Source organism: Cervus canadensis, chromosome 8 (assembly GCF_019320065.1).
Source record: "Cervus canadensis isolate Bull #8, Minnesota chromosome 8, ASM1932006v1, whole genome shotgun sequence".
Classification (NCBI taxonomy): Eukaryota; Metazoa; Chordata; class Mammalia; order Artiodactyla; family Cervidae; genus Cervus; species Cervus canadensis.
Genome location: NC_057393.1, coordinates 6,469,494 through 6,490,583, shown reverse-complemented (window position 1 = coordinate 6,490,583; position 21,090 = coordinate 6,469,494). Strand labels below are relative to the sequence as shown.

The 21,090-nt window shown below is 48.1% G+C and overlaps 1 protein-coding gene across 1 annotated transcript in view; it reads right to left on the bottom strand.

Moving 5' to 3' along the window:
* Nucleotides 1–21,090, bottom strand: part of ADAM12 (ADAM metallopeptidase domain 12) — a 143,727-nt gene that overhangs the window by 57,709 nt on the left and 64,928 nt on the right. The window contains exons 9-11 of the mRNA XM_043475108.1: nucleotides 8,015–8,192; nucleotides 3,470–3,559; nucleotides 1,757–1,952 (exon numbers count right to left, since the gene is read on the bottom strand). Coding sequence (XP_043331043.1) covers nucleotides 1,757–1,952; nucleotides 3,470–3,559; nucleotides 8,015–8,192 — 464 coding nt within the window. The remainder of the gene's footprint in view (nucleotides 1–1,756; nucleotides 1,953–3,469; nucleotides 3,560–8,014; nucleotides 8,193–21,090) is intronic.

Below are 21,090 nucleotides of genomic sequence, written 5' to 3'. Positions count from 1 at the left end.
GATGAGATGGTTGGATGGCATCACTGACTCGATGGACATGAGTTTGAGCAAACTCGAGGAGACCGTGAAGGACAGGGAAGCCTGGCGGGCTACAGTCCACTGGGTCGCAAAGAGTCAGATGCGACTTAGTGACTGAACAAGAGGCTCATCAGTGAAGCCCAAGGCCTCGGAAGCACTCTCCAGAGAACGAGATAAATGGAGGCACAGTGAACCCCTTGTTGCAGCGTCCGGGCTGTGCTCTCTTCTCCGTCAGAAGGTCCCCCTGTGCACGGGGGCACTGGCTTGGTTGCAGGGTGGTGGCAGTGGGCTCCACGAGAGCCCCCCAGTCCTAAGCAACGTCTGCTCTGTCTTCCACGCTCGGGCCACTGCTTCTACATCATGCTTCAAACCCAGGCTCCGAGGTTCAGTCACTGTTGTTTGCCCTCATCACTCCTAAACCCCAAACCCACCACCAAAGTCGGACAGAGGCCCGCATCGGCTCTCTCCCCGCTACAGAGCCCAAGCTGGCCTGGCCCCCTGCCTGGGCCTGACTGACCACAGTGGCCTTGCCACAGCTGGGGCCTCCGGCCAGAACCGAGGCCGCCCTGCAGCCAGCAGGAAGGGGCAGAAGACAGACAAGATCGCTGGGACACGGTCTTGGAAAATACCCGCTGTGGGACTGTCAGAATCCTGGACGCAGGAACAAGGGGCCAATGCCGGGGTGACGGACCCCTGCTCTGGGCCGCCCTGCCCGAGGCCCTCCCGAGGCCTCAGAAGATGGCACAATGGAGGAGAGAGACACACAGGGGATGCACCCTGCCCCCTTTCACTTCCGAGCATCCGTTTGATATTAGAGCTTCTATGGAACTTGGGCTCGAGGCCTGGCTCTTCGGGGTGATGGCCCAGCGTGGGAACTCTGGGCTGGGCTCTGGGTCACAATCCCAGCCTTGCGACCTTGGGAAATGACTTCCAGCCTCTGAGTCTGAGCTTCTGCCTTCCGTAAAGCTGCGGTCATTGTCTCCACCTCAGGCGTCCTGTCCTGGGAGGGTTATGCAAACCAGGCTGAGCCCGGGTCCAGCAGCCCACGGGCAGGAAGTGATGAACCCTCTCTCAGGGACCCGACCACACAGAGGCCGCTTCCTGGCCACCTTCCCACCTGGGTGCTTTTTTCTGGGACACAAGCCTCTGTCACTCTGCTTTCAGAACAAAAAGGCATTCAAGGCCCTTGAACACCTGTCTCCACGCTCTTCCTCTGGCGCCCAGGCCTCCCACGCTGGGCCCTCCCTCTGAACATCCTTCCCCGTCACAGACTCATGCATCAGCTCGGCTCTGGCCACCCCCTCTCCCCTCGCCCCCTGGCTGCACCGACGTCCTCTCCGGCGCCCTCTGCCCGCGGCTGGGGCTGTCACTCAAGCGCCAAGAAGGACTTGCACACAATCAGGGGTGCGGGCGGGGATGTTCTCCCGTCTGCCTGCCCGGCTTCCTGTTAAGCCATCTGAGGGCAGTGGTCCCGGCTGATTCGGCCCTGTCTCCCCAAGGGCACCCGGCAGGTGCTCATGTGTCTCTGGCCAGACCATTCTGCTGTGCCTCGGGGCGGGCTCCAGACAGCACCCGCTTTTATGTGCCCTGTGCCCGGCAGGACCCAGTCCCACCACAAAGCCCGTCGCTTCAGCCCAACAGAAGGAAGGTTCTGGACAGCGCGCTCTGGGAGGAATGCTCACGGAAACAGAGGGCGGGCTTCACAGCCTCAGCCCCCAGGTTGGTGGGGGCCACGTACCTGGTCCCCAGAGGGTGACGCACTGCTGCTCGTGGGTCTGGCAGATGCCGTTGTAGCAGTAGCCGTCCACCCCTTGGCACGGGTGCCCGTCGTGCAGGTACACGTTGGCCGGGCAGTGAGGACTGGCCCCCGTGCAGAACTCAGGGAGGTCGCAGGCGTTGCTGGGGTCCCTACACGCGGTTCCCGCCGGCTTCAGCTGCAAGGACAGGGCGGGTTATAAGCAAGTGACTGTAGGAAAGGGGGAAGCGCGGTCTCAGTAACACTCCGGGTAGATGGGAGCAGGGCCACCCTCGTGAAGCCTCACGTAGATGGGTGCAGACTTCAAAGGAAGTTCCCTTCACTGAAGGGAGAGCTCATTAAGTAACGAGTCTCCCTCTGGGCTCTGGGGTTCACCTTTCCACTGTGGGGTGGTGGGGGAAACTAAGGTGCAGCTCTTTTTAATTTCCTGCAACATCAGGGTTTCCTGGTGAGCAGATAAGCTGGTTGCTGGCCGCTGGACCTCGGAGGAGGCGGGGAGTGGGGTGCTGCCTGACGGACCCATTGATTCTTAAGAACAAGATCTCTGGTCACCAACACCATCACTTGTTTTAAGATGACATTTGCACCTAAAGTGTTCACTTTTGAGGGCAAGATGACAAAAATCATTCCAAGGGCATACTTGCAACAGTAATTTTACTTTGCTATCAAATCACAGAGCTGGAAGCTTGTCTGTAGGACTTTACAGGGGCAGGGAGAGAAGCAGTAAACCAAGGAGCCACACAGGATGTTAGGAACCATCCAAACGATGCCTCCTCTTTTTGAGGTTGAGGAGCTTATGGCTCAGGGTGGCTTGTCTGGCATTATACAGCCAGTGACCAGCCCCGCCTCAAAGCCCCCTCTCCAGGGACTTCCACCACCAGCAGCTGCAAGCCAGGGGTGCCAGCTTCTTTAACATCCCCATAAGCTAATCACAGGAAAGGGGTGAAGGATACTTTAAGCTGAATGTAAAATGTCACAATGCACTTTGGAAACACTGCGCTCTGCCTGGGTGGCTAAGAGGGAGTTTCCTGCAAGCAGAAGGTCAAGATCAATTGCTTAATTAAAAGGAAATAAAACTCTACCCTTGGAACATCTGAATCAAAAGCTCAGACTCCGACTCTGCCAGATCTCAGCTCTGAACAGTGAGACAAACGATGGAACTGCCAACACGATTGCAGTCAGGATGGCAGAAAACAGCAGAGTCTAAAGCTGCCAACTTGGCTGGGCTGGGTCAGCCAGCACCTTCTGTCGGGGGTCGTCAAGAGCAAGATGTTGAGGTTGTGGAGAACCCAAGTCCCTGGAGAACAACCCACCCAGCGCCTCAGTCAGCAGGCAGACATTCTTGGGATGGAGCAGAGGGACCTGATGTGAGTCCTCCCTGAGAGAGGGGGATCTGGTTCTCGAAGACTTCCTCCAACAGCATGACCAGAACAGTTAATGGGCAGCCTGAGTTTTTTGGTCCAATTCCTTTCCAGCTCATAAATAATTTTTTTGCAGATGACTTAGCATTAAAATGTGCATTTCACACAAAGATTAGAAGATAATAAAAGTAGGAGGTAGAGTACCAACTTGCATGATAAGGGCCACAGTTTCCCCAGCAGTGAGCGCTGGGAAATCACCCTGCCCTGTAGCTTGCCCTGCAACGGTGATGAACCCGCAGAACCCCTTGGGGACCTTGGGAGCAGGAGGACTCACCCGGCAGTTTTCACAGCACAGTCCGTGCGCGCAGACAGCGTCTGGCTTCAGGGTACAGGTGGTGGCATTGCAGCAGAGATTCTGACATTCCTGGAGATGGGAACAGGTTTGACAGGGTCACAGGGGGCCACTGCTCACCAAAAGCAAAGGTCGCACCGTCAGTGACTGGAAAGGGAAGAAAGGACCCGAGGGCCTGGCTCCTGAGCTGAAGACCAGCCTGACCGAGGACTAGCTTCCTTTGGAAGAAAGCAGAGCTTCTGGTAAGTGTTTATGAAGTGCCTGGGAGTGCGTGTCCCTGGGAAAAGTCAGCAGCACTCAAGCATCTTTCACGATGGGGTGAGGGACTGGGACAGAAGGCTGGCTGGCTCCAGAGGCCATTTGCATCGGCAGCGGGTGGGGCCATGTGTATGTCTGTAATGACCGCGGGCCTCAATGCAGTGACCGGGATAAGGATCACTGGAGCCCTTTGAACGTGTTTGAAAATCTCCATAGATGCATACAAACTTAACTCTTCAAAGACTGATCCAGAGTTTAACCTAGAGCACAGTGGCAGGAAATAAAGTCAAAATAGTTGTGTTTGAACCATAGCAGTCTAGCCTGAAGCCGCAGCTGGACTTTTGGTCAGCAGAAGGAGGGTGTCTCACCCACCATGACACTCCCCAGGTCAAAGAACACCTTAGAATGAGCAAGAGACCGGAAGGAGGTCTGTGGGCTGTGCCCATAGATTTGCAAGGGATTTAAACAGATCAAATAGTAGATGGATGGTCCTCTCTGAAATAAACACGAGAGAGGAAGTGAGCTCCTGTGTTATGCTGCATTTCACAGGTACTCAATGTTTTCTAGCATAAAGAAACAAGAGGCTATAGTTTTGCTTAGTTCTCGACAGAAGGCCTGCACATATCTATTCAGTGTATTTACGACATCGTGTGCTTTAGGACATTCTGGTAACTTGGAGTTGACACATTTTAGAAGAAATTGAATTGCCATTAGAAAGAGGAGTTCCACAGAGTCTTCAGAATTGAATTGACCAATGTCCTTTTATTTTCTCTAATATAGGGTGTGTGCTGAAGAATTTATATATTATTGGCTACAGGCCCATCACATACTATTTTCATAGTGTAACAGTTTACTCCCCAAAGCATTTCCCATGAATGAATTTATCATCAGTATCATAAATGCAATGAATAAAACGTTGATAATCCAGAAGAATTATGGCTCAACCAGGATATCTCAACTGTATCCAGTGTAAAACTCTATGAATGATGTTCCCAGTGACTGCTCACTCCTATTACACATACACCCACATATTCAATTTTAAATTTGCTCAAGGACTTTATAAACATCCAGAGTGTGTAATATATACAGGAAGAGAAAACTGCCAACCAGAAGCCAACACTGTAACTTTCAGGACAGTAAGGATTTCTAACTCATGGATTTACAATCCTAAAACATTCAGGAACTTGTTGTGTTTTTATAAACGGAGTCCATCAGTGGTACTCCTGACCAGTGCCACCAGACGTATAGTGACGCTGTCTGTACGTATAGTCTAAATGGCTCTTCTGATGACACATGGGCCAATGACACATTACAGACTTCCTTGCATTTCTAAGGTATATCAGCCATCCTAAAACTGGTTTGTAAGATCCTTTAAGAACCAGGTCCCAAGCCTCCCCCCGCCATGAAACTACTAAATAATATACACAGATGTTCAAATGGAAATGAAGCCAAGTAGCATGGTTTTGACTTCAAAAGGGATTGATAATGTGAGCAAGATAACTAAGTTTAAAAGATATTTGCAAGCTACTGGCATGCAATTGACTTTAAACAAGGAGATAAGGCTGCGTTTTCAACCCTATTAGCTTGGAAGAATGAGCGAGTTGTCAGAATACCCTTATGGTGGATATAAATCTAACGTCCTGGACTCAAGGCTTCAGCACTCACTTGCCTTTTAACTACCCAGAATCTATTTCTTCTGCAGAACTCTGTTTATCAGAAGGGACAAATGCTTCATCCGTTGATGCAGCTATTATTTTAGTATTCAATAGAGAAGTTCAACAGAGTCGACAAACTCAGCCTCCCAACGACTGAAGAGTAATGAAGCCGTGAGAGGATTTTCAGCAAATGCCCTAATTGTCATTCTTGGGTTGTAGGTAGTAGAGAGAGGTTCTCAGTCACCATGAACTGGGCTGAGACAACAGTGCATCTTCTTGAAAAGAGTGGCCATTATTTCTGGGAGCACCAGCTGGTTCCCGTTGTGAGCTGGGGCAGTGGTTCTGACCCATTTACTCACCAAGGTGGCGATGCTAGAGTGCTTTACGGTCCAGGGGATACATGGGCCGATAGGAAACAAAGGTGTGATGGTTATTTACAGTGCTTGAGCGCTGAGTAGGGGAATAAAGAACCCAGGTTCACTAAAGTAATAGTCAGTTTGGAAACTGGAAATGGGCTTTCATACCATCGGAGCACAGTGTGACCTTAAATCTTAAGAAGTAAACAAATAAAAAAAATTAAACATTAGAAAACTAAAAATTGAGGCAAAAAGCTTGCCCGTGACTTTCAAAGATTTCTTGGGAGAAAGAACTCTGGATGAATAGAATGAGAGTTCTCTTCAGATATCAAGGACTTATTAAATGAGGGCCCTACACATAGAATAACATGCAGGGAGAGTATAGCTCTGCCTAAGGAAGGAGTTTGATTTCATCAAAATCTGTCCTGCAAGGCACTAAGTTGTCTGGAGAGATAGTAACCCCCCTGTCAAAGCTGAACGACTCTTTGATGGGGGTAAAAGAGAAGATCACAACACCAGTGGCAAATTTCAGGCACTCAAGGATTTGCTGATGCTGTGCTGGTGATGGTAGTGGAGATGAAGACACGGCGGTGGTGGAAATGATGACAATGATGGTGGTGGAAATGGTAACCGTGGTGATGCTAACCCTGCTGATGTGGAGGGAGGCAGGGATGCTGGCAGCCAGGCTGGTCTATGGAATAAATGACTGTTAACAGAGGCATCCCAAACCTGAGAGTTTGTGGCTTCAGGGAGAGCTGCCAAATTTATTTAAATTAATCAACAATTACAAGGAGTTCAAACAAAAGATAAACCATTTCAAGTCAACCTGACCTCTCTTGAGAAACAGGAGTAATTTAAACTGTTTTCTTCCTTTAAGCAATGAGAAAAAAAATCTCTGAACAATTTCCCCTTTGTATAACCTATCCCAAAATGGTTTCAAGTTTTCCTCCACTCATCAAAAAGAGTTCCTGCAAGGCCATAATTAGGATTTTATTCCTGCATGGTAACCATGCTTTGTGTGCTGTGAGCAAAATTAAACACCCTCATGGACAGCGCCGTGACCCTGGGCGAATCCTGTGTTTGGGAAGGGCACAGAAACACTTGATCGAGCCGCCTCTTCAACCCCCGTCCCCGAGCACTTACATTCCCTCTCAGTGTTCTTATAGGAATGGTCGGATGGAGGCCTAGACTATTCCTGCTGCCATGGAAAGGTCAGAAACTTGGAGAGGGTGGATACGATGAAGAGTCCACAACCAGCTGTTTGTCTGATGAACGGAGCGACGCGAGGGAAGTCTCAAATCTAGCAGAAGTCTCCTTCCATCCTAGAATCCCCCTTTCAGAGCAGCCCTCCAAGACGTGCTCTTCCTCAGCCCTCACCAGGCCCATCTGTGAATTTAGCCATACCCGCCTTGAACTTGTCTGCAGCCCGCATAAGCTCCCAGAGAGGGACTCCCACGTGTAGACAGCCTGCTATGCAAACGGGTGACTTTGATTTATTCTAAACACAACCTCCTCCAAGCTTTGAGGGGGCTCTTGTTTTACCAGGCAGTCTCACTGTGTCCTTTCTCTCTCCTTCCCAAGAGTATTCAGAGATTTAAAAAAAAAATGGCTGCTACAATTTTGATGTTGATTAACTTTACACTGGGCCCTATGAAAGCAAGAAAACGTCCTGACAGTAGCTGGAAAGCAGGGTGAAATAAGCCTTTTCCTGGATTAAAAATGTTCTCCACTCTCGCTTATTGCTTCTGAAAGCTGACGAGCTGAGAGGACGGAGACTGGGAGCCTCAGGTCACACACACAGAGGAGGCTGCGGAGACACGGGCAGAATTTCAACTCGGGAAGCATCTCTTGGTTAAACATGAATGCTGCTTATTCAAATTCCCCTCGGGCTGCACACCTTGCCGAGAGAAAGACTTGGGGCTTATTAGCCATTTGAAGCCAGCATTCCAAGGCTTTCTTCTCTGTCAAACTCAAAGCTAAATGCTTTTTCATTGTTCTTGTCCTCATCTTCCTGAGACTGCCGCGTCCTTCAACAGAGAAGACTCTTTATCTCTTTAAACCAGTGATACAACTTAATTCTCACAATACTTAGCATTCAAGAAGGCGATCCTGGCTTATGAAGCTGGCTGAAGGTGGCCCGAGGACTTGCCCATCCCAATTCTCCAGCACTATTCGTTCTGCTGCACAATTCCTTCAAATTCTTGCTGGTTGGCCCAGCTGTAAACGGGAGACAAATGTCCTGTAAATGCTTCTCTTACCTCCGGTTCCCCACAGTCACACTCCTCTCCTTCTTCAACGTATCCATTCCCGCACTTCTGGCCCCCGAAGGACTGCTTCACTTCCGGCAGGTTGAACAGACACATGCCCATGCCCTTCTCCAGGCTGGCCTCCAGGTCCTTCCTGCTGCAGCTGCTGAACATCATGGGGAACGGGAACCTGCGGGAAGGAGGCAGGACGTCAGTTGCCAGGGAACAGAATGGCCTGTGCATCCTTCTTGTGCCAGGGTGCATGGTAGCTACGGTCATCATCTGGGCGGGTGGTCACTCTCTCAGTGAACAAAAGCTTGGCCGCTGTAAAATGAGGCACCTTCAGCTACACCCTGCACTCCAATCCTGCACAGTTCCGGCACCACTGAATGAGGAAGTGTTACCAGCTCATTCATATCTTGACTCTTTGTGACCCCATGAACTGTAGCCTGACAGGCTCCTCTCTGTCCATGGAATTCTCCAGGTGAGAATACCAGAGTGGGTTGCCATTCCCTTCTCCAGGGGATCTTCCTGACCCAGAGATGGAACCTGGGTCTCCTACATTGCAGGCAGATTCTTTACTGTCTAAGCCACAAGTGCTTTATCCCAAAAGAAAAGATCTTTGGATGGTTTTCAAATTGACAACTTTAGACAGTGTCTCATTACAGACATCATTAATAGTTCTGTGTGAAATGATACAATGGAAAGTGAAGACTTAGGACCTATAGCTTGTAATATAACTATGTGAGGAAGTTTTCTAACATCATTGATCAGAATAGCCATCATCAGAAAGTCTACACGTAATAAAGGCTGCAGAGGGTATGGAGAAGAGGGAGCCTTCCTACACTGTGGGTGGGAATGTAAATTGGTGCAGCTACTAGGGAGAACAGCATGGAGGGTCCTTAAAAATACTGAAAATAGAGTCACCATATGATTCTGCAATCCCACTCCTGGACATATATCCAGAAATGAAGACTAATTTAAAAAAGACACATGCACCCTATGTTTATAGCAGCATTATTTACAACAGCCAAGACATGGAAACAATCTAAATGTTCATCAACAGATGAATGGATAAAGAAGGTATGGTACATATATGTACAAGGGAATATTACTCAGCCATAAAAAGGATGAACAATGCCATCTGCAGCAACATGGATGGACGTAGAGATTACCACACTAAGAGAAGACAAAGACAAATCATCTGATATCACTTACATGTAGGATATAAAAACTGATACAAATAAACTTATTTACAGAAACAGACTCTCAGACATAGAAAACAGACTTATGGTTACCAAAGCAGAAGGGAGAGAGGGATAAATTAGGAGGTTGGGATTAGCAGATAACAAACTACTATATATAAAACAGATAACCAGCAAAGGAGCAAATTCTTGAGAGTCCCTTGGGCTGCAAGGAGATCAACCCTGAATGCTAAAGCTGAAGCTGTAATACTTTGGCCACTTGATGTAAAGAGCCGATTCAGTGAAAAAGACCCTGGTGCTGGGAAAGATTGAAGGCAGAAGAAGAAGGGGACAACAGAAGATGAGATGGTTGGATGGCATCACTGACTTGATGGACATGAGTTTGAGCAAGCTCTGCAAGCTGGTGATGGACAGGGAAGCCTGGGGTGCTATAGCCCATGGGGTCGCAAAGAGTTGGATGCGACTGAACAACAAAACCAACGAGACCTAATATATAGCATGGGGATGATATATTAATACAGTATCTTTTAATAACCCATAATGAAAAGAATCAAAAACTATATATAACTGAATTACTTTTCTGTACACTAGAAACTGACACAACATTGTAAATCAACTATACTTCAATTAAAAACAGTAATAAAGGCAATTGCTACCCTGAGGCAGGAGGAAGGTACAAATGACTGAGCTCATCAGCTCCCTGGCTTCACAGACGTCATCTCCACAGGGAGACACAACCCCTTGTGGCGGGAAGGGGGGGCAGTGGTCAGAGCATGGCTGATGCTGGTTTGGACCCAAGAAGGGCAAATTGCTGTCTCCTCAGGCACAGCCTTAAAAGCACAGAAGTAGTCAGAAGTGTGGGTCCTGTTCTTGTCTCTAAAAACCAGGCCTGCAGAGGGGTGTGCCGAGCTGGCCGATTTCCTCGCAAAGCTCACGCTCCCCCTTCCCCGGCCGTGAGGGGCCGTGCCAGCCCCCTTGCACCTGGACGGGCTGTGTGACAATCCTTGGTGACGGAATTAGCAGGGGTGAAATGACGTGCAATTAAGTGGCTATTCCTTCCTCTTCCCTGCGGCCAGCTGAGCTCAGAGCATTCCAGCATCCTAGCAGGGACGAGGCAGAACATTACCTGGTCCTGACTACACGGTGCAGAGCTCCACGGCGGCACGTGGAAAGGGACCCCCCGTCTTAGGATGGTAAACCACTGGAAACTGGGGGTTTGTTGCCTACACCTGCTAGTGTTCCCTAACATATACAGAACATCTGACTCTTTTATGAATGCATTTCCCCATGTCTTAGGCAGCAATTATAAGGGCTAAACCCACCAGAAAGCCAAGTTTTATTACTCAGTGAGGAAGCAGAGCCTGCCCACCAGCAAGCCCGAGCATCCTCCCATGCTGACGTTTAGAGGATGACACTATAATTGGATCCCAGTTAACTGGCCAAGCCAATGAGTGCTGCTCTGTCTCCCTGAGGATGACAGACTAGCTACCACTCAATGACTGAATCTGGAAATATTTCAAGACTGTGATGAGTTCCAGGGCCAAACGGGCAACACTGCTACCTCCCCAAGTGTTTTCTATCCATCTCAGGTTATTAACTCTGAAGTATAATTCTAACCTACAGGCAAATTAATACATGCAAAGTCTTGCTCTCAGATACAATGGCCATAAACCAAGACTTATCTGGAGTGCTGTAACAAAGTTCCTTTTGAACTCTCTGTAACTTTCCTGGGCAGATTGATTATTCCTGGTATCAAAGTGATGCTGAATAGCTTCAGATGAGGAGCCACAAGAAAGAGTATAATTCTGTCCATTGAGAAGGACTTTGTGTGGAAAATACAATGTATTTATTACACAGGGGATAGAAAACAGTCCTTTGCAGTAGAAGAGATCAAACCTTCTCCTGTGTGAGTTTTTCCCAGAATGCCCTATCTCAGGCCTGAGCCCAGAGGTTAAATATCATTCTCACACCAACGATGCCAAACCAGGTGTTGTGATGAGAGCTCACCAGTTCATTCTGGGAGGGAACTGATCTCTAGAAAATGTTAACAGGTAATTCGGAGAGACACTCAGATAGACTGTAAGCCTCGGGAAGGGTTTATAGCAAGATTAACAGCAGCTGAGAAAAGCCCGGTGAAGGAGGGGTTATCAACCACCCAGTTCCCAAGGGAGCAAGACGTGTGTGGGGCTGAGACCAGCTCCAGGCATGGCTCAGACAAGCCCTCCCATCTCACTGTCTTTCAAAACAAATACATTTTGATTTTTTTTAAAGCGGGGTTTGACATTAAAAAAGGAACAGAAACAAGATGAATGAGATCAGTGTAAGTTCAGCATTTAAAATTCAGAGCATCTGGGAGAGGAGAACAAATCACTAGTAGCAAAAAACAACTCTTTCTGGGTCTGTGCTGGGTATGGTGAGATAAGAGTCGCGTTATCTGTGTAACAGTACATTTCTTGTTCTTAGGTTTTTTTTTTCTTTCTTTCCCCTATTCTGTTGAAAGAGAAAGCCCAGATGCTTTTAAAAGTTATTTCTCATTTAGAGTCATGGATAACATCCATCCAATTCACAACTTCCCAACCTTGCTCTGAGGAACAGCGTCCAGGCACTAATTCCTCGAGGTGTCTCCGTCTGGTTGTTTTTTAAATTTATTTTTAACTGGAGGATAATTGCTTTACAACGTTGCATTGGTTTCTGCCATACATCAGCATGAATCAGCCATAGGTATCCGCACATCTGCTCGCTCTTGAACTCCCACCGCCCACCCCAGCCCGCCCCTCTAGGCCGTCACAGAGGTGCCTGTTTCAGCAACAGAGCAGCACCGCCAACTCAGGTGTGGAAGAGTTCCCCGACACTGGTCCATTGTTCATCACTCCCAGCACAGAGCGGGGCCTCGCACCACGCAGCCCGATTTCACCAGCGCGACACCTGCCTTCAAAGTCAGTACAAGGACAACCTCCAGCAGCTGCCGGCTCACAGCTCCTGCCCCGAGCACCTGTGAGTGGGGCATCTTTCCCTCCAATCTGGACCTTCCTGACTCGCTCTGAATGACCCCAGGGAGGCCCCGTGGGAAGGCTGCAACCCTTCCCCACACTTTCCTGTCCTCTCCGTGGGCTGGACCGGTCAACATTTCACCTCCAGGGGAGAATGGAAAAAGGCCACTTGCGTCCTCTGAGAACTCTCATTTGATGACAAATGGCAATGTGACCAGGGAGTGTTCTTGCACCTGCCTTCATCCTTTCATGATTTCTCATCATGGGGAACAAGTGACTATTTCTGATAGAATATTCCTGAGCCCTATTTGGGGGTATTTAGAGAAAGTCAGGCTTTGGCGGAAGAAGAGCAGAGTAACCTGTCACTCATTATTCAATTATTCTGCAAGTATTTATTCAACACCTGGGTGCCAAGCATTGTACCAGGTCCTGGAGAGACAGGAGTGAATAAAACATGCACCCAAATCTTGGCCATGGTGGAGCTTGCATCTGCTGGAGCAGACAGATAACACAGAAGATGAGGGAGTAAATTATGTGTTAGAAAGGAATGAACATTAAGGAGAAAAGTAAGACAGGTCAGGGGCAAAGGATATAGGAGGTCTTGACCTCTTAAGGGAAGATGATCAGGGAAGGCTGCACAGGAAGGCAGGCATTTGGGATGTGAGGGAAGAAGCTGGGAGCACCTGGAAGAAGAATGTTCTAGGCAGAGGGAGGAGCCGGTGCAAAGGGGCATGGGCAGGTGTGACGGTCCTAGAGGACTTTGTTCAGCCGGCAGCAGCAGGTTCCTCTTTCAGTAACACACACCCAGAGGAGTGACCCCCTCTCCAGAGAAGGCTCCTAGGCTCTCTGAGGTCAGGTGGATGGCCAAAGATGACCATGGAACATCATCAAAGGGGGAGAGGAGCATCACCCTGCATGGACCAGGCACTGATAACTGCTTAAGGTAATTTTCATAAGAATTTCAAACTAGTATTCTGGCCCCCCCCCGACCCTTTATTTTTTAAAGCAAACTAGTTTTGACTGACAAGCAAGGGTCTGCCCATCAACTCCCTCTATCTGCTGGAATTCTCTTGGTTGACCAGTGTGTGGCAAGGAAGAAGAGAGTACCAAAAAACTATATCTAACCCAATGTGCCCTGAAAAGAGACAGAATTCAGTCATCTAAAATGATTTCATGCAAATCAAAACTACAATGAAGTACCACCTCACACCGGTCAGAACAGCCACCATTACAAAACCTACAGCTAACAAATACCGGACGAGGTGTGGAGAGATGGGAACCCTCCTACACTGTTGGTAGGAATATAAATTGGTGTAGCCCTTATGGAAAACAGTATGGAGGTTTCTCAAAAAAACTAGAGTTGCCCTAAGATCAAGCAATCCACACATGGGCATATATCCAAACAAAACTGTATTCAAAAAGATACATGCACTCCTATGTTCATAGCATCACTATTCACAATAGCCAAGGCTTGGAAGCAACCTAAATGTCCGTCGACAGAGGAACGGATAAAGAAGATATGCTCATCATACCATGGCGTATTACTCAGCCATAAAAAAGAACAGAATAATGCCATTTGCAGCAACACAGATGCAACTAGAGATGATCGTACTACGTGAAGTCAATCAGAAAGAAAGACAAATGCCATATGATATCACTTACATGTGGCATCTAAAATATGACACTAATGAACTTCTCTATGAAACAAACGCACAGACACAGAATGGACTTGTGGTCGCCACGGTGGGGGTGAGGGACGGGTGGAAAGGGAGTGTGGGGTTAACAAATGTAAACTAGTATATACAGGGAATGGATAAACAACAAGGCCCTACTGTTAACATAGAGAACTATATTCAACATCTTGTGATAAACCAGTAACAGGAAAGGATAAGAATGTATAACCGACTCATTTTGCTGTCCAGCAGAAATTGACACATTATAAATCAACTATGCTTCAGCAAAAAGTAAAATGATTTCAGGTCAAGAGATAAGGGAATTTGATGATACCGAATATTAGATCTCTCTAACTATAATAGAATCTTGATTTACACACATAGCCACACGACAGAATGACTCCAGGAAAAGGCGTGGCATGGCCAAGCTCATCACCCTGCTTCCCAGATGCCAACCCTGCTTCTGAACTTCTGATGGCACCAAAATGAAACCTTTTGCGTAGTATGTTTACTACCCCTTCATTCATCTACTCACTCATGGGAGAAGTAGCTATTTTAAAGCTCTGAGGAGGATCCTGTGATGAATAAAATGTGGCTCCAGGCTTCCCTCTCCTCGCTGGACCTCTGTCAAGGGAGCTACTTGACACGCCCACTCCCCACACTGCCTCTCCACCCATATAACTAAAATACTAGAAATATTCACATATATAAAGACATTGTGCATATTTATCCACATGTATAAATTATATAAATATCTAAGCATATTACATTGAATTGATAAATATATATATTTGGAATAACTATTGAGAACCTGCTTTAAGCTAGATGATATGGTGGGTACTTTCTCATAGTAATATTTTCTTCTTCTTTATGCTGTTTTAAATTTACACTTTAAAACAACCCCAGGAGAGGTTTGTTATCCCTATTTTGCAAATGAGGTGAAGGCATTTAAGAGTTCTCACTCCAGTATTCTTGCTGGGATAATCCCACGGACAGAGAAGCCTGGTAGGCTACAGTCCATGGGGTTGCAAAGAGTTGTACATGACTGAACATATGAGCAAAATAAAAAGGCAAAGCAAAGTTGGGAGATGGCAGAGACTAGATCTGATTCCAAGTGTAGTTATTTTAGAAACTCATTTTCCTCACTGAGGACATCAGTTCAGCCCTGGATGCTCCACAGTAAACTGCTGAGACATGGACAGTGATCAGTACGGCCTTGATGCTCGGACTTACCTACTGAGGAGGAACCATTTCCTCAACTCAACAACTGCCTAAATAAGAGCCCCTCAAGTGGTCCCAGCATCAGTATCACCTGGCAACTCAGCAGAAATGGAGATGCTCAGACCCCACCTGGATCTGCTGCCCTGGAAGAACTCAGGGATGAGGGCCCCGAGACTGTGTTTTAACAAGCTCTCCAGGTGACTTCATTTTAAACCGAAGTAAAATTCACATGACAAAATCACCACTTAGAAATATACAATCCTGCAGGTTTTATACATTCACAGTGCTACACAAACACCACCACTTATTCAAGAACATTTTCCTGAGCGCCGCCCCCACCCGAAAAAAAGTCAGCCCATGAAGCAGACACTCCTCACCCCACTCCTCCAGTTCCTGTCGACCACAAATCTGCTTTCTCTCTCTCTGGATTTGCCTGGTCTGGACATTTTGTGTAAATGGAACCTTCCAACGTGTGACTTTCATGTCTGGTTTCTTTCAACACGTTTTCAAGGGTCATCTATGCTGTAGCACCCTGAGTACTTCATTTATTTCAATGACTGAATAATATTCCATTGGAAGTAAGATTATTTAACAATCTGTGTATCTATTCATCAGTTGATGGTGCGGGTGACTTACCAAATGATCAAAATTACAGATTGGGAGCAAGTGACCTAGGTTTAAAATTCAAATGCTATAAAGATAATACATGGGCAAACCCACACTTATTGGTGTAAATGATAAGAAATACAAACCAGGTGCCTTGCAGGTCACTTTTCTTGCACTTAAATTAGAAATAGTTCTGTTTTCCCCTGTGGTTCCATTTTTCTAAGAAACGCTTGATGTATAGCATTTTGAACCTTACATGACCGCAGGCATGTGCTAGAAATTCCATGAGAATCTTAAAGTCAAATTCAAATCACAAATGAATTTTCAAATATCATTACATATTAGAGCAGGTTAATTGATTAATCTTTGTACTTTAAGGTGCCAGAAGATACTGACTGAACAGAAGATGTTTCTGTTCTGTAGCAAATTCCTTCTACTTGCTTCGAACTCCAAAGTACGGCAGGTCTGCCTTCTTTTAGCTCATTTTGTTCCCTTATTTTATAGCCTTACTCCTTGGACTGTTAATGAAAAGAACATTGAATTAGGCCATGTAGTTGCTCATGACATTGAGGATCCCGTGCAGCCCATGGTGGGTAGTTTAAAAAAGACAAGCCTCAGTTTCTTCTAGAGCTTTTGGCAAACTCATCATAATGTGCTTTTTAATACTTTTCATAAATCATCCCAAATACGTCAGGACAGCAGCTAATTGAATTGACATACAGCAGTGACAGGCTGGTGCAAAGCAATAAAATTGGAGAGTTATTCAGAAAAGAAGCCCTTTTGCATGGTACTTTCCCTTGGCACAAGAATGCTTTAAAATGATTACACCTAGGACCCAGAAAAAAGTGCTGCTTTCAGCTCACAGGCAGAGAATTTCTTGCAGACATCAGGCCAGGGTGACCAGCTCCTGCTCAGATGTGACCTTTTTAGTTAAGACACATCTGCCTTTTTCCTAATATTTAACTACCAAGGACACTTGGGGGTAAATTTACCATGCTGAATGCAAGATGAGAAATAAAAAGCTGATGAAACAGACAGCTGCGTGATTCTGGAGAAAACACACAGAACCTACTTTCCAAAAGAGGAATGCCACTTATGGCTTCCCACCATAAATGGAGTCACAGCTTAATATTTCAGCCGTCACCAACCTGCCAAGTAAAACATTATTAGGGGTTACTTTTACTTTGACAAATGTGCATTCAGAAAACTCTTTTCTTGTAGGAGCCTATTGTGTGTCTCACGGCTGTATTCCTGGGGGTGAATCATACTAAGACCATTTATCAAGGCTGACAGTGGAAGTCGGGCGTTATCTGCCTTGCAAAAGCTCTCTGGGAATTATCTTCTTTTCTTGGCAATTAGGCAGCCCGGGCAAGCAGCAGCAATCAGGCCGGATTCACCGGGGCTGCAGGTCACTATTCTCCATCTCCTTCGACTTCCCTGCCTCATTAATCAGTGTGTGCTGGGTCCCAAAGAACCCGGGGCTCCCCAGCTCCAAGCTCTGGGGGGGTGACAACACCCCGCATGCTGACTGCAGGAAAGAAAGGCAGGTGAGCACAGGAAGAAGGATGGAATAACGTGGGCAGCTGCTGAGAACAGCTTGAAGCTGACACAACCGTGTGACAGCAGAAGCCAGCATCGCAGGAAACCAGGGGTGGGAAGTCATCCAGATTTCTGTTTAAATCGATTGGAAACAAAGAAAGAAAACCTCACATCTTTTACAGCTGATAAATGACTGCATGGTAAAGGGATACTGGTTTTGGGGAAAGAAGTTGCTGACTTTCTGCTTCCCACTGATTTCTTCCTGCGCCTGGAATGGAGTTTTATTTTCTCCTGACAGTGAAAGTGACAGATGCAACAGGCCTGGGAGGCTCTTCTTTACAAGAGGAGACGGAGGAGAATCGAAATTGGAAGACTAAGTCTGAGCACTCATCTGTTAAAGCGAAAGTTCAGTCTTACACCCAAGTCTCAGTCTTCACATCTATGCTGGGAATAACAACAACTACCTTGGGTGTTGAGGGAGAGGGCAAGTGAGTCTCACACAAAAGTGGGAAAGTCTTTGGTTAATTTCAGTGTTCGCCTAAAAGGATGTGTACCTCTTCTTCATTTAGAGGTGCTGCTTTGGCTGTTTCAAGCTACGGATCGCCAGTGCCCTGTGCTTAGAAACATTTTCCAAGAGGCTGCAGACTTTATGACAACTGTAGCCCCAACGTAGCCATCTTTAAACAGCGAAACCGCAAGTACAAGTCAACTCGAGAGAAAGATGATTCAGGAGGCAAAGGCAAGATCAAGCAGTTAAACAGGATCCCTCAATTTAATACACATGTGGTGTCAAAGATGGTGCTCACTCTCGAAGGGCCGGGCTGTCTCGAGCTAAACCAGAACATGGGCTTAGGAGCGTAACCAACCAACTGACCCACCAATCAACACTCACAAAGCCACTGTTTAGATGACTGTTACCTGCTGCGTGGTTGCGGTGGTTCTCAGTTTCTGGAACTTTGTTCAAAACGTATTTCCCCAAACTCCTGCAACCTCTTCCTCCATAGCCAAGGCCTAGGAGGGAGTTGGGAGGGGAATGTGACCACAGACAGACCGACTTGACCCTCCCCACGACCCGTTCTCTGACAACACGACCTCCTGACTGACTGTCACTAAATCCGAAACCAGCTTGGAGAGCTTTTCCAAAAACAAACAATAACTCACAGTTCAGGGCCAGTTCAACGCATTCCTAGCTCCTCCAGGAGCACCAGCCTCACGCTGTTGCCGTCTTCTCTTCCTGGCGGGGGGGGACTGCAGGGCCCACTTACAGCCGTGGGTGCAAGAGGTCTTGGTTGGGACAGGTTTGCTCAGCCAAGTTTCAACCCCAAAGTTCTGAGGCCGTCTTGAGAAAAATCTTCAGATTTTTCACAATTATGCCCTGGAATAAAATCTTGCAATCAGCACGCAAAGAATTTAGGAGTGCCCAAGAGGCATGTCCTGTCGGGGCGGGTGGTGGTGTCTGCACCCGTGGCGACTGGCCTTTGTCAGCAGCAGCCTGGCAGGACTGGGGTGCCGCTCAAGGTCACTTGGTTTCAGGGGCTACTGACTTCCTCTCGCTCTGCATGTCTGCGTTAATAAGCATGAAAAGCAGTGACCACTCTTGAGCCAGGCCCTGCTGTGGGCCAGGAGCTTGGTGGGCATCCTGGCTCACGGACCACCTGGTGAGTCAGATTATATCATTTCCTATTTTACAGGTGAGGAAACCGAGACGCAGAGAGGTTAGGCACCTTGCCACAGTCCTCTGGTTCCACCGCCAAAGACTGAAACCCCAGCTTGCTGCCCTGAAGCCCCTGTGTGGCTTCTCTGCAGCCACGCTGCCTCGAGGGCAGTCAGGACGCCTCCGGGAGCCGCTTCCAGGCGTCACCCCCAGGGCAGGGGCCTCGGGGCAGCCTCGGATGTGACCTGGCATAAATGGTGGGGAGCCGTGAGGGCATCTAGGAGGAGGTGGCGGGGCGCAGGTAACGGCGAAGGCCACCGCCCTGCCTGTGGCTCCAAGCGTACCTCCGAGCATCTCTCTGAGCCTCCTTGGGGCGGATACTGGGGTTTCCGGGGCACACCTGCGCTCTCACACACCTGAGGGCAGTTGTGAGCCCGGGGTCCCAACAAGCTGCCAGCAGAGGACAGCGTTGTCCACCTGGAACGTTCGGGACTCTGCTGGGGGCTTTTCCGGGGGCTAGTGGAGGGGTTGTGTGGATCCAAGCCCCACTCTGCCGGGTCAGGGGTACAGGTGTGACCCTGAACACACCGGCTCACACGACAGAACAGAACTCCCGCGGCTTCAACCTCGTGCCAAGCCCAGGAGTGGAAAGTGACCACACGAGGACCAAACGCTTAACCCCGTGGGCCGCCAGATGGGCCGCAGACGGCGAAGAAAACCACCGGGCTGGGAGCGAATGATCAAAAACGTCCTTAGTAGGACATGTCCATTGTTAATAACAAACACCTGGGGCCCAGAATGGAGCCATCTGCCGGCACGTTATAATTCATGGTTTTAACATGTGACCTTTGACCTCTGCGTCTCCTCTCCGCCTCCCCCCCGGAAATTAATTAAAGTGTAAATGTAATTGGCCAGAATTTTTAATAAAGAAGACCAGCTGAGCTCTGGTCACTTGAGAGGTGCGCCGGCGGCTGCTGGGCATTCCTAGAAAGTAGCCCTTTTACTTCTGTGCCCTGATGGCTCTTTCCCGAATCCAGTCCCGAAAGGCCGGGGAATCAGGCCAGGGGACCGGGGCCGCGCGAAAGGGGCCCAGCCCCTCAGAGGCGGCGTCTCGGCTTCGTTACAAGACGAGGCCACTGTCCCTGCGTGGGGCTCGTCAGGGCTGGGGCTCAGGCAGACCTTAACAGATCCAGGGCTTAACAGAGGGCAGTTTACACATCGAGGTAACTGCGCCCTTGCCTCCCGCCCCAGGAGACAGACCTGTATAGACCCTGCCGGTGGTCACATCTGCTCAGCCTGCAAGTTTCTGACAGCGCTTTTAGCCAAACATGATCGCAAAGGTGGTCACGGCAGATACTTCCAAGCTATCCAACAAAGGCTGAAGTCTACTCAGCCCTGTTCTTACGTCCCAGAGCTCCCGACGCTGGGGTAACTATCAGGGCAGCCTGCAACTCGAGGGTGCTGGGGATGACTCTCTAGGTCTCCCTCCCCTTCCACTGCCCCTGGGGCTTGGAAATGGAAGGTTCCTTTGCTCAAGGACACCTGGTGAGGGGCCAGGGAATAGGCGAGAGGCAGGAGCCAGAGGCTGCGGGCGGATGTGTTGAGTCTGATCCTGATCAACCGTGAGGGCCTTTCTGAACCTCAGTTTTCTCATCTGTAAAGTGGACGTGATTGTTTCTGCCTTTCCTTGTAGAACTGTGACGATTAAATGAGAAAGGTCTTTGTAAGCTGGGGATAATCTGTGAGATCTCCAGGGCCTTATTCTTACAACTACTTTTAGGTTTTCTATTTTCAGCCTCCTACTTTAGCTAAATTAAACACAGGCTTTCAGGAGAAGCCATTTCTGGAAGGACTCCTCCTTTTAAAAGCAAATTGCTCCCTGGTCTCCATGGAGTTTAAAACAGGAAACAGTAGACTCAGCCTCCTATTTACCTGGGGTTTCTCAGTCCTTATTCTTTTTTATTTTGTTTTTATTGTTTCTGTTCTTGTGAGTTATCATAAGTCCATTGTAGCTGATGTGGAATATACAATAAAAGAAAATGGTGGTGCTGCAGCAAATACTATAGTATAAAAGCCGATGGTCTCAGAATCTTCTCCCTGGAAGTTTAGCCATTACATGCAGGGCATTACATGCAAAAAAAAAAAAGTTTAGCTATTAACTCTGCACACATCTGATTGTGCTGGAATCACCATCCATCTA